This window comes from Canis lupus, chromosome 6 (genome assembly GCF_048164855.1).
Source record: "Canis lupus baileyi chromosome 6, mCanLup2.hap1, whole genome shotgun sequence".
NCBI classification, from domain to species: domain Eukaryota; kingdom Metazoa; phylum Chordata; class Mammalia; order Carnivora; family Canidae; genus Canis; species Canis lupus.
Window position 1 is genome coordinate 43,473,047 of NC_132843.1, and position 17,822 is coordinate 43,490,868.

At 36.6% G+C, this 17,822-nt stretch overlaps 1 protein-coding gene across 22 annotated transcripts in view; it reads right to left on the bottom strand.

The window, feature by feature from the left end:
• Positions 1-17,822, bottom strand: part of CDC42BPA (CDC42 binding protein kinase alpha) — a 306,715-nt gene that overhangs the window by 67,331 nt on the left and 221,562 nt on the right. For all 22 annotated transcript variants that reach the window (XR_012032812.1, XM_072830231.1, XM_072830229.1 and 19 more), the window contains 3 exons: positions 9,155-9,279; positions 596-701; positions 29-177 (listed from right to left, as the gene is read on the bottom strand). Coding sequence is in view for 21 of the 22 variants with exons in the window: in XM_072830231.1 (XP_072686332.1) it covers positions 29-177; positions 596-701; positions 9,155-9,279 (380 nt within the window). In the remaining variant the exon portion in view is untranslated. The remainder of the gene's footprint in view (positions 1-28; positions 178-595; positions 702-9,154; positions 9,280-17,822) is intronic.

Below are 17,822 nucleotides of genomic sequence, written 5' to 3' on the forward strand. Positions count from 1 at the left end.
TCTAGTAGACTCTATTATTCAACCTTACCATTCTGTGATGATGTTAGATGCTTTAACTTTATTCAGTTCTTCTTGGATGGCCTGTTTAGCTCTTATTTCTGCATCCAGAGCTGACTGCAACTCCAGTCTAGCTGACATATCCAATTTTGCAAAACGACGCATTTTCCAGGGCATATCCTACAAATAATAGAACTGTTGTTAGCTCCATCCTATTTTTTCTTTAACATTCAAAATTTAGTAATGCAAGTAAATTTAGAAGCTAATTACAAGTACTCTCTCTAATAAATGAGTAGAACTGAAACTACTTGTGCAAATGTATAATTTTTCATTAAATTCAGAAATAATTACAGACTCACATATGAGTTTATTTTTCATCATTATTACCAATAATAGCTATCTATATAACTTACAGTTGAACAAAGATGTGTTATGATATCCTAAACTGGCAAAGACTTGGACTAACTGAATTCTCATGAGAAACTTTACAGTTAGCTTAAAGCCTAGACAAACTGATAGAAGTATTCAGACTTATTATAGTGTACTGGAGCTTCCCCACCCAGTAGGATAATTCTCTACGCAAAATGGCAGAGCTTACTGTTGCTCGTGCACCCAAGCTGGAATTCCTCAAAGCTTCCAATTCTTCAGTCATTTTAGAAGCTAAGGCCTGGAGATACCCTCGTGCATCCTTTTCATCACTGACCCTAGAATACATACATAAACAGACAAAAGACAAAAGTAAAACAAACAGGAAAACTGTAGTGAGTTATATATTGTTTTTAAAGCATCACACAAGAAATAAGTGAAATAAATATTTTCTTTCAGAAAATCTACCACAGCACTCCTGCTTATCAACAAATGGGAACAGGTTTACTAAACTCTCTGTTATCTGAATGAAAGCTGGTCACACTTAGGATCGTTCAAATTACTTATATCTGATAAATTAGTAAAATTGTGCCCTTAAACCAGAGAATTAATACTCTTCTAATCTACATTAAAAACACATACATTTACATAATTTCTAAAAAATATTAAGATTCCCCGTTAATTGAGTTCTGCCATTTTGTCTAATGAAAACAAAATGCATCTTTTAAAACTGGAGTACCCTATATTTAGAAAATTTAAAGTAAAAATACTCTGCTCTGTGAAAATCAAGGTTGTACTGCAATAAAACTCTGTTTTCTAACATGGTCAATAAAATAATCATCAAAAGGAAAAGATTAGAATCTACTGAAACTCACAACTGTCTTAACACTATCTTACTGATGCAACTGTTATGATTCTAGATAGAAATGTTTTCAAATTATATTCAATAACACACATTCTACATTTAAGAGTTTATCAAAAGAAAGTTTGTGTTTTGTTACATCTTCAAAATAAGGTCAAGAGTAGGATAAGGCCTGCCAGCATATGAAAATCTACAAAAGAAGGTCTATCCTCAAGAAGAATGAAAACAACTGTATATAGAAAGCTAAGTGTGTGTGTGTGTGTGTGTGTGTGTGTGTATATATATATATATATATAAAGGAGTACAAGGAGTACAAATCTGCAGTGCTTAGAAGTGTGTTCTAATGCACCCTGGGGAACACTGTTTGCCTTTGGGAAGGCTGGCTGTTTTAATAAATACAATTCAGGCCACTGAATAGTGATGAGGAAAGGATATTTCAGGTAAACTAGTTAAGTATCTGATGCAGACAGCAGACAGATTGAAATCTCGAATTGGCTTTAAGATCTTCTAGAACTTATAATCCGGAAGAGCCAAATTCACATCTATCAATGTGTCTATCTTAAATAGGCCCTTTAGGAGGGATTTGGTTTTCTTTTCTCTCAGCTGGGAAGGTGTACTGAGGACAAGGGGAAGAATCTAACAATTTAAAAGTGATACAATCATCATAAAAAGTTGCCCAGCCTAATTAGTTACATATTTTTAGGCTCTACATACATGTATGTATCTTTATTGCCTTTTATAAAATATTGTTTATGTAAGCGGGAGGCTGTTTCTTCTAAAATTCTTTAACTTTGGACAACATATATGACTACAACAACCTTCTGATGTAATTCTCTGATCTACAATATAAAGAATAAGTAGAGATGAAGGAAGATTATCTTTTTTTAGAGTAGCAGAAAGACACTTAAGAAAACTGTATTCTCATTTACAGGACCAGGTTAATTGGCCTGTTGCAACCCGTACTGCTTTACTGTCTACCACAGCAATCTCTGCTTATGCACATTCCAGGAACCTAGAAAGTCCCATTTGCTTTATTAACTCTGGAAATCAGTAACTTCTTGTACACATGTGTTTCATGTTGTTCAACATTTCAAGTAAAAAAACTCTCTTGTAATTTTGTTTTTATTTGCATGTTGAGTATGTTCACATTCTCTGACTCATGTGGTTTCCCTCTAAGTCTCAATTTTTTATTAAAGCTATGTCTATTTTCTTGGCTACAGAAAATTAATGAAGGGAAGGGTTAAAAAAAAAAAAAAACAAAACAAAAACCAAAACACTCGGTCAGTTACAAAGTCTAAGTTCTACTGAGCCCTGGTCTCCTACACTTCCTTTTCAGAATCATTGCTATTTGTTTCCAACCTTCAGCCTACTTCCCCTCAGCTCAACACCATCTTGCCCTTCCTTCTACTAGGCTATCTGGATAAGATGACTCATGCTCATTCTCTTAACTTTTTTTTTTTTTTTTAAAGTTTTAGAGGAAGTCCCTCATCTTCTCTTTAGCCAAGTCATTTAAATGTATTCCTCGTCCCACATTTACCTTCTCTGAAAACTGCTTCTGTTTTCAATTTCATCATTTTTTTGGCTGCTGTAAACATATACGGACTTTTTCTAATCCAGAAAGGTTCCTGTCCCAATCCCACTCCCTGTCATTGCGATACAACCTGTATCTAATTATGCTTGTATTTAACTCCTCACTAACTCAGAATACTTTCTGAAGTCTGATTTACACAACTGTTCTGCTGAAACCATAGTTTATTCAAGTAACTACTCAACTACAAAAGGCCAATTTTGATCGATTTTGTTCTGCCATAGCTAGTCCTCTCCTCCCAATCTCTTTCAAATAATTAATGCAGAAATACTTATTACTTCTGACTATTATGTGGGGCATCCTCAGGAAAGAGAAGATTTAGAAGATACAGTTCTTAAAACGTCAAGGACATAAAATATACATAGTAGCGTCACTTAAGGACTTGATTATTGAGTCAAACAGACCTTGGTTCAAATCCTAACTCACTGCTCACCAGCTCCAGGACTTGGGCTAAGTCATTTAACCCTTCTTGCTCTCTGCTATCTCACCTACAAAATGGAGATAATAATTCTACCTCATAGGACTGCTGTGTTAACTAAAAGAGAATCTTGTACAAGTAGATTTTCAGCCCAATGCCTGGAATGTACTGTAATCAGTATAACCTATGACTATCCACAAATGAAGATTAATGAATGAGGAATAGTTCAAATAATAAGAGGGAATTTAAGTAAAGGGAAATAAAAGTGTTATTATTGAGACCCTTTTCTGATTGTGAAAACACTTTCCTGCTGCCCTCACTAAATTATCCTTTCTTCTGAGCTCTTTAAAAAGAACTCAACAACTTTAATGGCTTTACTGACTAGGACTTAAATCCCCAAATTTACATGCTCCACCCTAACCTTTCTGTACCCTTTTCAAAAGTGTACTGGAACTCTGTACCCAGATGTCTCAGGATGAGTTCAGACATACCAGTAAGCAAAATAACACAAACAAAATCGATTTTATCTTCCCCAAAGTTGGTTCCTTCTGACTTTCCTACTTATATAATATCATTTTCTTAATCTAATTCAGAAATACTAATTCTCCCTCAATTCTTGCCCTTCCTTCATAATTAAGTCCTATAGCTTCTTCTCTTACAACATTTTCTCCACCATTTGTTCAGTTTTCCCCAAATTTCCCTCCATTTCACCCTGAGCACCATTGTAAAGAATTGTTTTCCTTTTTTTTTTTTTTTTTTTAAGATTTTATTTATTTATTCATGAGAGACACAGAGGCAGAGACGCAGGCAGAGAGAGAAGCAGGCTCCTCACAGGGAGCCCGATGTGGGATTTGATCGCTGGACTGGGATCATGCCCTGAGCCAAAGGCAGACGCTCAACCATTGAGCCACCCAGGTATCCCAAGAATTGTTTTCCTAATGCATCATCTAATCAATACCTTTATCCTTGCAAAAACCCTCTCTTTCTTATACATAAAGCTAAAATTCTTACCCAATATTCATGTACCTTCACTAGTCTTAATTCCTATTGTTTTATATGAAATCTCCAATTCACTCAATGTACATATAAGGACCCTTTACTAACCTCAGGGTTTTCAGAAAATGCATTACAGGTTCAAATGATTACCCCCCATTCTCTCAAGCACCCAGTCTAAGGTAACTCTATAATACTATAGGAAAATCAGTATTGTATAATGCATAAGGCAACTTAAAGTCTTCTAACTGATCTCCAGATATGGTCACATTAGTTTTTAAACTTTTCAGTGGTATGTTATAAGCTACTTGAAGGCAAAACTATATTTTATAGGCCATTGTACCTTCTATTATACCAGAAAAGTGCATTATATGAGAGGAGACGCATTTAAAAAAATCAGTCTCTGGACTAGCTTATGAGTCTGACCTTTCTTTGTCATCTCATTTCAAAGAAAAAGTGAAGTATTCTGATGAGCCAATGGTGAGAAGAAAGGCCCCTACTCTAACACAGTGAGGAGCAACAAGGTCTCACTTCCCTAAAAGTTATTCTTTCATATGAAAGGGATAGGAAAAGGCAAAGGGGGCCAAGTAAGATGTTAGAAATGTATCCAAATGAGGTCTTATATACATAGGAAAAGGCAAAGGGGGCCAAGTAAGATGTTAGAAATGCATCCAAATGAGGTCTTACATACAATAGTGCTTGTTCTGTTTTAAAGCTGTTTTTTGTCCAATGGAAACATTTAAAATACTGTGTATCACAAGTTCCTAAAACCTTGTCTTGGCATCATTTCATTTTTTAAAGTTTTAACTTAAATTTCAGTTCATAAACATACAGTGTAATATTAGTTTCAGGTGTGCAATATAGTAATTCAACACTTGCATATGACACTCTGTGCTCATCCAGGTAAGTGCAGCCCATAATCCCTATCACTTATTTCACCCATCCCCCCCTCCCACCTTCCCTCTGGGTAACCAGCAGTGTGTTCTCTATAGGTAAGAGTCTGTTTCTGGATTTGTCTCTTTTCCCTTAGCTTGTTTTGTTTCTTAAATTCCACATATGAGTGAAATCATATGGTATAGGTCTCTCTCTTACTGACTTATTTTGCTTAGCATAATACACTCTAGCTCCATCCATACTGTTGCAAACGGCAAGATCTCATTCTATCTTATGGCTGTGTAATATTCCTCTGTGTGTGTGTGTATACACAGATACTTGGGCTGTTTCCAAAATTTGGCTATTACAGATAATGCTGCTATAAACATAGAGGTGCATGTATCCCTTTGAATTAGTATTTTTATACCCTTTAGGTAGATACCTAGTAGTGTGATTGCTGGGTCACAAGATAGTTTTATTTTTAACTTTTTGAGGGACCTCAATATTGTTTTCCACAGTTGCTGGGCCTGTTTGCATTCCCATCAGTAGTCCATGAGGGTTGCTTTCTTTTTCACATACTTGCCAATTTGTTGCTTCCTGTGTTTTTGATTTTAGCCATTCTGACAGGTGTGAAGTGGTATCTCATTATAGCTTTGATTTGTATTTCCTTGATGATCAGTGATGTTGAGCATCTTTTCATATCCTGTGGTGCTCTGGGTGCTCTTCCTTCAGGCCAGTTACCTGCAGAGGCTGTCCTTTCCTGCTATGGGCAGTGTTTGATCTCTGGCCTGAATGTGGTAAGTTTTCACGGGGTTGGGTGGTTTGTTTTGGTCTGCTTGTGAAATGAAACTAGTCACCATATCCTCTGGAACTGAGGCACTGCAGAACTCTCTGGTCAGGAGATGTGGTATGGACAAGGGTTTGTGCTAGTCTTCAAGGGGGGAGGGACCACCACACTACAGCTAAGCTAAGTGTGACTAGAAAGAATGGTTCCATTAGAGCACCTAGGGGTGGGGCTTGGTGGAACCAAGTTAGGCAGCCAGTATTTTCCCACAGGTGGCTCTGTGTTTATGTTGAGGGGCAGGGGTGGGACATGGTGCTGGCCAGCTCCTTTTATTCTCAAGAGAATTCTCTCTATGAATGCTGTCTCTCTGGGCTGCACTACAAGAAGAGAAAAAACCAGTGTCTGTCCACCCTGCTCCCCCCAACTCCGACCCCAGGCTGTTTGCCTGCCTTCTTTCCAAGAGAAGTGCAGTACCCTCTAGGCTCTATCCAGCCAAGCCTGCTGACCTTTAAAACTCCAGTCTTCAAACCCTGCTGGCTCCAAGAACTCACGAAATTTAGCCCCTCTTATTTTCCAAGCCAGCAGCCAGGGTTTGTTTCTTTCCTAAACCACGTCTCCACACTTCCTACCTTTTTCAATGTGGCTTCTTCTCTGCCTTTAATTGTGGTGTTTGTTTTGTCAGTCTTCAGTGTGATTTCTGGGGTATTTATTATAATTTGACAGTTATCTAGTTGTATTCATGGGATGAGGTAAGCCTAGGGCCCTCCTACTCCACCATCATCTTCCTGTCTCTGGCATCACTTCATTTTTTAATATACTAAGACTAAAAAACTGGGAATACCCTGAGACTCTTGACCTTCTTTTTTTTTTCTTTTTATAAATTTTTTCATGAGAGAGAGAGAGAGAGACATAAGCAGAGGAAGCAGCAGGCTCCCTGTGGGGTGCCTGATGTGGGACTCTAATCATAGGACCCTAGGATCATGCCCTGAGCCGAAGGCTGACACTCAACCACTGAATCAACCAGGTGTCCTGACTCTTGACCTTTTTAAGCATGGACAGAACGTCTCAGATTTAACATTCCAGTAGGTGAGAACTCTGAGAACAATACCCTATTAAGTATTTAATAATTAGTTATGTAATATATTAGCCCATTTCTTTTTGTTTTTTTCCCCCCAGAATTATCTATTTATTTATTTAGAGAGAGCATGAGCAAGGGGAGAGGCAGAAGGAAAGGGAGAAAATCTCAAGCAGACTCCGTGCTGAGTATGCAGAGCCCAACATCAGGCTGAATCTCATGACATGAGACCATGACCTGAGCCAAAACCAAGAGTTGGACGCTTAACTGACTGACTGAGACATCCAGGTGCCCTAATATATTAGCCCATTTCTAAATAACAGCTTTTATGCAAACTGACTTGCTTACATTCCTGGTTTCTTCTGCACATTGCACTTGAATGTGAAAAGCCTAAAATGAGTGTTTTGTAGTATCATGTAAAAACTTTCGCCTTGGGATGCCTGGGTGGTTCAGATGGTTAAGTGTCTGCCTTCAGCTCAGGTTATGATCTCTGGGTCCTGGGATTGAGCCCCTAGGGCTCGGGGGGAGCCTACTTCTCCCTCTGCCTCTGCCTCTCCCCCTGGCTCCTGCTCTCTGTCTCGATTGAATAAATAAAATCTTTAAAAAAAAAAACAAAACAAAACAGGGACACCTGGGTGGCTTAGCGGCTTAGCACCTGCGTTCAGCCCACGGTGTGATCCTGGAGTCCCGGGATCGAGTCCCATGTTGGGCTCCCTGCATGGAGCCTGCTTTTCTCTCTCTGCCTGTGTCTCTGCCTCTCTGTGTCTCTCATGAATAAATAAAATTAAAAAAAAAAAAAAAAACCCTTTCATCTTCATCCTTTCTACTAACCCTTTCCAGAAAGTCTACATTAAAAGCTTCTTTCTTTTACTAGAACCACTTCCCATTCCATCTGAACCCATCATGCCTGTTGCTGGAAAAAAATCAATGGTCTAGGAACTCAGGATCTGGCCACATCATCTTTTTCTTCTGTAAAAAGTCATTTTCAGCAATAGCTTAATTATACATTTGATTACATAATAATGGAGCTATAAATGAAGAGTTATAATTTTTGGTATTATAATCTTGGATAAAGATTAGAATGATTTTGCTTCAGAAATTAGCAAATGTCCTTGTCATCAAGGACATAAATTTAACATTAATGAACTATTAACTGTATTATAGTGTTTGGAACACAACCAAATTTCTACAATTTGGGCATTTTCATTTAGATATGCACTGTATAGTCACATTCATGAGCCACAGATGACTGAACATAGGAGTTCTATAGTTAAGTCTATATCAAAATACTTGAGTTATTTGGGTAAGATCACTTAAAAAGGCAGTGTTTATCCACCTCTGATTTTATTTAAGATGGAGGGTATTAATTTGCAATAAGTAGGAAAATAGAAAAATTGCTTAAGGAACCAAAGTAAGAGTACAAGAAACTAAAATTCCTACTAAATGCTTGGTCTATAGATACACAAAGAAACAGTTTTCATATAAATTAAACCTCCATGATGTGCCAAAAAGAATAAAAAAGTTGAAAAGTAAATATTAAAATTCAGAAAATAGGTTTTCCTTAGAAGATAAAGTCCCTGCTGAATTCAACTTTTTTCATGTTTTATAAAAATAAGCATTTTTATAAACGCCAGAATCATTTTACGAAATAGTTAATGTGGAAAGTTATGGAAGTAATTCATTCTACACTGAATCCTGAGACCTTAAAGAATAGTTAATAAAATGAAACTATAATCATTTAAGGTTTTTATGATGACATGTATACAACAATCTGCTGTAATTATGAAAGAAGATGATAGGACAACATCTTCAGGTTCAAAATTCTTCTCCAGACTGTTTCTTAAAATAATTACAAATATAGCAATTTTGGTCTTAGACAGGAACTTCTATTGCTAGTCAATGAGTTCCTTCAGTTCTTTAAGAACCAACAGTCTTAAAATAACAGCTTTCAATGTAATTGTGGAGAGTTGACATGGGATACTTGCTGCAGTTGGGGAAAAGAGAAACTTAAAAGAAAATATAGAAGGATGCAGATGAGTAACAACAGGTCAATAATAAAATTATGCTTTTCAGGGAAACTTATTTTTTAAAGCAAAAAAATAAGAAAAAATGTCATGTTAATAGTCTTCTGGAATTCATGCCAATCTGGCCATATGTCCAAAATCACCCATAAAAACACATTTAAAAAGAGTACTCACCACTGAATTATTTCTGTGATTTGGGCTTCCCAATGTGCAACTGATTCTTTCTTGTCTGCTAGGTCTTTCACCTCTTCTTCTAACTGCTGGTTGCGCATACTTACATTTTCATACAAAGTGGTGAGCTGAAAAGCAGTTTTAAAGACACATGTGACTTTTAGGAACAGGAATACAAGGTATGCAAATACCTCTTGTTAAATCTGATAGCTCTCCATATTCCACTAAAAAATGCTTGCTTCCTGATTTCATATTATATGAAATCTGGTGACTGCATTTGGAAACATCAAATATTCTGAATTCTCCTCTGCCCTTGCTTTTCCTTTACCCCCTACACCGAATTACTTCCATTTATGAACACTCTTCAGCTGTCTGAAAATTTCCCATGTTCTACTGGTAACATCTTTCTTTTTTTTCTTGGTCTGTAAATGTCTCCATGTCATCCTCTTTTTAAAAAAATCTTACAAAGAATTTCCAGCATATACAAAAGTGGACAGTATAAATTAATTCCCATGAGCCCACAGCCAACGTCAATATTGAATTATCACCTCAATGACAGTCATTTCACTTGCATTCTGTCTCCTTACCCCTTCCTCCTGAATTATTCTGAAGTGAATACCAGACATCTATAACTTTACCTATATGTATTTCTGTGTATGTGTCTAGCAAATAAGGATCTTTAAAAATATAACAATATAATCACACTTAAAGAAATTTAATGAGTTTCCTTATATCATCACAAAGGTAGTAATTGATCAAATTCCCAGTTATCTCAGAACATCAAAAAACTAAACAGTTTACGAAATTGAATCATGATATCAACAAGAAACTACAGCTTAATGGTTCCTATATCTTTTAAGTCTCTTTTATTTTTAAGCTTTTAGTCCATTTGGGTCCCTATACTAGAATATCAGAGATTGGACACAAAACATTTATTTCTCACAGGCTGGAGGCTAGAGTCCAAGATTGAGGTGCCAGCACACTCAGTGTCTAGTGAAGTCTGCTCCTGGTTCACCGATGGCTGTTTTCTGGCTGTGTCCTCACAAGGTAGAAGGCATGAGGGGGCTCTTCAGGGTCACTTTCATAAGGATAATACTCCCACCATGAAGGCTCCACCTCACGACCTAATCACTTCCCAAAGGCAGCACCTCCTTACACAATCACATTGGGGGCGAGGTTTCAACACGTGAATTTTGAAGGGACACAAACATTCTGTCCATAGCAATTCTGCTCCAGCACTTTTTTCTTATATTTTATTTGTTGAAGAAAATAGACTGTCCAGTAGTCTGCTATAGTCTCAATTTCTGCTTTCATTTTTGAAAGACTTTTTTTTTTTTTTTTTTTTAATGATAGTCACACAGAGAAAGAGAGACAGAGAGAGGCAGAGACACAGGTAGAGGGAGAAGCAGGCTCCATGCACCGGGAGCCCGACGTGGGACTCGATCCCAGGTCTCCAGGATCACGCCCTGGGCCAAAGGCAGGCGCTAAACCGCTGCGCCACCCAGGGATCCTTGAAAGACATTTTTTGCCATATATAACACTCCAGGTTGGCAATTCTTATCCTTCAGCACTTTGAAAATGTCATTCCTTTTTATTCCCTGTTTTGATTCCTTTATGGATTTCATTTTTTTTTTTTTTTCCTGGTGGGAAGTCAACTTTCAGTTTGACTTTTGCTCATTTGAATATAATGTGACTTTTTTCACTAGCTGCTTTTAGGATTTTCTTTGGCTGCTGGTTTTTAGCAGTTTTTCTGTGATGCCTCTAAGAAAGGATTTAATTTCTATTTATCACCTTTCTTGAATTTGGCATTTCTTGAATTTGTACCTAAATGCTTCTCATAGGTTTTGGAAAATTATGGGCCATTAATTCTTCAAATGCTGCTCTGGCATAGTCTTTCTGTCCTTTCCATCTGGGAGAACAAATATTTGTACATCAGATCTTTTTGTCATTTTGGTAGTAATTTGTCACACCCTTGGTCTTTGCCCTCTTTTAAGTATTTCCATCCTTTTTAATCTCTACCCATACTTTAGTCTGAAAATTTTTTACTTGTTCACTCTTTACTTCAGCTATTTTCAATCTACTGTTAAAATCTTCCATTGAGTATTTTGGCTATTTTAGATTTTACTTCTACAAGTTCCATTTGACTCTTTTGCATATATTCTAGTTATATGCTGAAATTCTTCATGTCTTCCATTTACAATCATACAGTTATTTTAAAATTTAATATATGGAAATTCTGATGGGAATCCCTGTGGGCTTGCTTATACAGACTGTCTAGCTTTCTTTCAATTTTCTTTCTTTTGTTTTTGTTATTATATTTTTACTCTTGGTTTTCGCTGATTTAGTTTTATCTCCTGGTATGCATGGTAATTGTTTAATGTATACCACATATTTGTATAAAAATTTTAGACGTAATCTGAGGCTCTGTAGAGTATCTTCCTCCAGGAAGTATTTACCTTTACTTCTGGCAGGCATTTGGACTCAAGAGAGGTCAGGTACTGAGTTACTTGGAGGCTATGTATCAGTCAGTGAGAGGTTTCATCTCTTTCTGGTTCACTCTTATTCCTAAAATGTAGCCTTTCAATGAGTCCAACTGAGAGCTTGTATTCATCTCTCTAAACTTGTGAGACTGTGGATTACTGTGCTCAGCTTCCTGGATACTCAGCTACTGCTTTCATATCAGCAAGTGCCTCAGGAAGAAAAGCAACACTGAATGCAGAGCTCATCTCTTTGCACTCCTCTATAGGATCTTGGTCAGTGATGATGGCTGCCTTTTTATCTCTCCAATGCTTTCCTGCATATAAATGCTGTAGGAAATAGTCTTAGCATATTAAGATAGTTTTTACAAAAATCTAGCTCTTGGTGAGGTGGTGGGTATGATGTAAGCTAATCTGTCACAGAAGCAAAAGTTTCTGCCTTAGTAAGTTTTAAAAAACTAATAAAATATTTGCATTCAGTTTTTATCTCACGGTTATGGTTTTTCTGATAAAAGTTTTTTTAAAACTTATAAAATATTTGCATTCAATTTTTATCTCACGGTTATGGTTTTTCTCACAGTTAATCTGCATTAGTTATTGCTATTCCTTTCTTGATTTTTGGGATGTTTTTAGAGATACTGTGTTCATTTCTTTTTGAGTACTCAACCTGAAGGAGGTGATTTTTTCCTAGAAGAGCTATTTACAGGTTTGTGGGGATGAGGGGTCAGGTGATGGTTAATTTTCGGTGTTAACCTGACTAGGCCTCAGGCTACTAACACATGTGACCAAACATTACTGAGTGAAGGTGTCTTTGGATAAGATCAACATCTGAATCAGGAGACTGAGTAAAGCAGATTGCCCTCCCTAAGACAGTGGGCCCATCCAATCATCTAAAGGCCTGCAGAACAAAACGGCTGACCCTAGTAAGATGAATAGTAGGGAGCTTCTCCTCCCTAAATGAATGTCCCTTCAAGCTGGAACATTGGTTTTTCCTGCTTTGGGACTGTTATTGAAACAGCAGCTCTTCCTGGGTCTAAAGTCCTCTGGATTTGGACTAAGACCACATAGGCTGTCCTGGGTCTCCAGACTGCAAACTATTGATCTTAGGACATGTAGCCTCCATCATCAGATGAGCAAATTCCTTACAATAAATGTCTTTATATATATGTGTGTGTGAGTTTGTATGTGTGGGTGTATGTATACATGCATATGTGTCTATGGTTCAGTTTCTAATACAGGCCAAATTCATGTTCTACGTGAGGGGTCTGCAAACTTTCCAATGAAGAATTAGATGTACATAGTTTTGGCTTTGTGGGCCATGCATGATCTCTATCACATCTTGTCCTTCTTAGAAAAACTGACTTAAAAGTGTAAAAATTCTTAGTTCGTGGGGCATAAAGAAACAGTCTGAGAGCTGGATCTGGCTAAAGGTCATCGTGTGTCAACTTCTCCATCAAAACAGATGGAGGAATCTTCCTCATGAGCCAGGGTTTTCTCATGTATTTTTGGCCTGTACTTCTGTGAGAGATAGACAGTCTTGGCACAAGTCCCAATGCAGTTTTATTTCTTCCCCTCTACCAAAGGAGCACAGCTGTAATTCTGTTTAGCTTTATCTCCAACCTCACTGTCTTCCCAGAAGGCAATGGGGTCCAGAGAAGCTATCACTGCCAACATACACCCTTATCTGCTTATTGAGAATACGGGATTTAAGTTCTATATCTCAAGGTACGCCATATACCTCTGAAATAGTACTTTACCAGCTGTTTTCTTTTTATAGATTTCCTGAGTTATAATTTATATAGAATAAAATTCATCCATTACAAGTGTATGATTCAATGATTTTTAATAAATTTAAACAGCTGTACAACAATCACCACAATCTGGTTTTGGTATACTTCCAATAGGAGAAATTTTTCCACTGCTGGTTTGCAGTCAATTCTGACTCCCAACCTGAGTTCAGGCATTGCTGATTTGCTTTCTATTTCTATAGTTTTGCTTTTCTAAGAAATTTAATACCAATGAAGTCACAACATGTAGTTTTTTTCTTTCCCTCATCACACTATTGAGGCTCAATCACAGTATTGCATCAATCAGAAATTCACTCTTTTTTACAGCTGAGTAATATTCTATTCTATGGATAATAGTAAACTTTAGTTGCTCATTCACTAGCTAATGGGCATTGGTACTGTTTCCAGTTCTTTGCTCTTGTGAACAATGATGCTATGAACATTCATATACAAGTCTTTAAAAGGACTAGGTTTTCAGTTCTCTTATATAAATATCTGTAAGAATTTCTGGGTCATGTGGTAAATGTATGCTTAATTTTTTGAGAGCTTTTGAAACTATTTTCTGAAGTGGCTATACCACCACCTGACACTCCCACAAGTAGTATAGGAGTTCCTATACTAGTTCTGATTCCTCCATATCCTTGCCGATAGTTGGTATGGTCACTCTTATTGATTCTACTCATTCTTGAGAGTATACAGCAATATATGGCTTTAACTCACATTTTTCTAACGATAACTGAACATCTTTTCACATGTTGGTCATTCACAGATCTTTCATGAAGTAACTACTCAAATTTCTCATTTTTTTCACTGAATTGTTTGCATTTCTTATAATTGAGTTTTAAGTTCTTTCTATATTTTGAGTATGTTTCTTATCAGGTCAATAATTTGCAAATGTTTCTCCTTCATCTGTGTATATCTTTTAGTTTTTTTAATGTTATCTTTAAACTGTGATGAAGTACAGTTTATTGTTATGTTTCTCTCATGGGTTGTATAATTTCTATCTATGAATCTTTAACCCTAAATCATGAAGATTTTTCTCCTATGCTTATCTCTCATGTTTCATTTTATGATCCACTGAGTTAATGTTCTTATATGGCATAAAAATTTAAGATAACTTTTTTGCACATGGATATCCAAATGTTCCAGCACCATTTGTTAAAAAGATTATCTTTTTTCCAGTGAACTGCCTTGGCACTTCTTCTTCTTCTTTTTTTTTTAAATTTATTTGTTCATGAGAGACAGAGAGAGGCAGAGACATAGGCAGAGGGAGAAGCAGGCTTCCTGCAGGGAGCCCGACGTGGGACTCGATCCCCATCCCAGGACCCTGGGATCACGACCTGAGCCAAAGGCAGATGCTCAACCACTGGGCCACCCAGATGCCTCTGTCTTGGGATTTCTGCTGAAAATTCAACTGGCCATTAATATGAGGGCTTATTTTTAGATCATTACTCTATGGTTCCATGATGCCAATACTACTAGTAAGTTTCAAAATACTGTCAGGTAAATCCTCTAATTTTTGTTGCACAAGGCTATTATATAGGTCTTTTGTATCCCCAAATAAATTTAAGGATAAACTTCTCTATTCCAACAAAAAGCCTACCAGGATTTTGACAGGGATTTCCCTGAGTTTATACACTGTAGGAGAACTGAGCTCCTATAACAATTCCTACTCTTTTGACTCATTAACAGGGTACATCTCTCTCTCTGTTTAGATATTCCTTCATTTATCTCAGCAATGTTTTGTAGTGGTCTTCCTCTGGTTAATCCCCAGAGCTCCTAAATAGTTGTTTCTGACAACTGTGTCCACTTTGAAGTGTTCTTTTCTAGAGAAGATTCATTAATCTCTTCATTTTAGCATAAACAGAAGTCTACCAATTTTTTTGTAGATGCAATATCTTTGCTAATTCCTACAACACATTATTTTTTATTATCTTTTGACAGTCCTTTTTGACAGCCCTTCTAACTAATTTGTGAGTGAGATCAGCTAGACATTTTCAGGAAGGAGAGGAAATGCAGATTTTGCATAGCCATGTTACAATAGTTAGAAATAGTTTTAAGTAGATTTGTTTGGTGTTAGTCAAAGAAATGCTAATCTTTTCATTATTATTGAAAAAGATCATGGACTCTGGAGCCAGACTGCCTGTTGTCAAATTCTATATGGCAACTTCCTGGTTCTCTGATTAGGAAAGAAGCCTCATCCTCCTCTGCCTTGGTCTCCTCACCTATATAATGGTTAGAGTAACAGGGTACACCTCACAGAGTTTTTGTGAGGATTAAATGATTTACACAAAGTAACTCAGAAGAGGACTTGCACTTAACAAATTCTACCTAAGTATTAGTTCATTTTGCTTGTTTGGGAATGAGACAGTTTCACTATTTGTAACTTGACATATCTAGCTTATAGTAATGAATAGTACAGTATAATAGAGAATATGGAAACATGCTAATGACATTTTAAATGAAAGGCATATTAGAAAATAGAATGCAAGTATAACTGCACCTATGTAATAATACATATACAAACAAAACCTGGAAAGGAACATATAAAACTAAATAATAGTTGTTTTGTAAAAAAAAAAAAAAAAAAAAAAAAAAAAAGGTTGTTTTGTAGTGATGAGACCATGGGTAGCTTTTATTTATTTTTATAATTTTGCTTTTTTGTAAGATAATAAGAACAAGAAACAATACTTTTCCTTACTAGAAACCATTTCCTTTTACTCCCTAACAGATATGGTTAATATATGTTTGCAAAAAAATTATCTCTTAATAAAAAGTAAAACTTAACAGGGGCACCTGGGTGGATCAGTTGGTTTAGCATTAGATTCTTGATTTCGGCTCAGATCATTATCTCAGGGTCATGAGATCGAGCCCTCCTCCCCAATCATGTTGGGCTCCGAGCTGGGTGTGGAACCTGTTTAAGATTCTCTGTCTTCCTCTCCTTCTGCCCCTTGCTCTCCTCATACCCCACTTGTATATGCTCTTTCTCTCTTTCTTATAAGAAAAACTGAAACTTAACAGACTTCTAAAAAATATTAACAAACTTTTTTCCAATTTCTTTTTTGGAAAGGAAGCCCAAGGTGGGGCTTGATCTCACAACCCTGAGATCATGACCTGAATTAAAATCAAGAGTCTTACACTTAATTGACTGGGCCATCCAGGTGCCCCTTTTCAATTTCCTTTTAAATTTAAATTTTTGGAGTTTAAAAATGTGAATGTGAGAACCTATTCATAATATTAATTACATAAGTTTCAAAATAAACGTAATAGTTACTTTCTGGCTTCTATACCAGAAGTGCTGGTGAGAAGAAATTCTGCTTTGAATCTTCACTCAGGTTCCAGACAGATGAGCTGGTATAGCAATGTTACGTAAAAGTATTCTTTGGTTATCCCTCTTGGTGAAAACACACAGTTCAAACCAAACCAGAAAATGAATGAACAAAAAGAAACAGTAAAGATGCTCAGTTAAGGTAAACTGAGAGTGAAGCAGAAAGAGAAACAAAGGCTGAATAAAAAGAACAGAAACAGGGAAGAGGCTTAAAAGGTTGCAGCAGAACCCAGATCAGTCTCTATTTCTCCAGGAATAAATATTTCCTTGTTATCGTATGTCATTAAATACTTGCCCACCATATAAATTTGCTTTCAAAGTTCTGCTCATTCTTCATCATACGTTCTAATTTAGTTAAAAAAAAAAAAGACAGTATTGCTTATAAATTATCTCTAAATATGTATTTCTGGTAAACTGGGCAGAACTTTATGGTTACTAACAAAACAAAAAAAAAAAAACAAAAAACCAAAGGGTGAATACAAGATTTGATCTACATTCATGTTGATTATTATTTAATTCAATTTTTCTTGAACTACATGTATTTTTCTTATTTATTTATTTTTAAAGATTTTTTTTATTTATTCATAAGAGACACACAGAGAGGCAGAGACATAGGCAGAGGGAGAAGCAGGCTCCCCATGGGGAGCCTGATGAGGGAATTGATCCTGGGACCCCAGGATCATGACTTGAGCCAAAGGCAGACCAATCACTCAACCACTGGGCCACCCAGGAGCCCCACTATATACATTTTTTACTAGGTAATTTGTTTAGAAACTACATGCAGAGGCTTTCTAGAGTTTAATTACATTTCTTACACCTCAAAGTAACTCCTTACAGAATCTTAAATTCTGTCTAATTGACAGAAATAATGCATGCATTATCTTTTAAAAGATTTTATTTATTTATTCATGAGTGACACAGAGCGAGAGGCAGAGACACAGCAGAGAGAGAAGCAGGCTCCATGCAGGGAGCCCGATGTGGGACCTGATCCTGGGTCTCCAGGATCACACCCTGGGCCAAAGGTGGTGTTAAACCGCTGAGCCACCCAGGCTGCCCAACACAAATAATATTTAATTTTA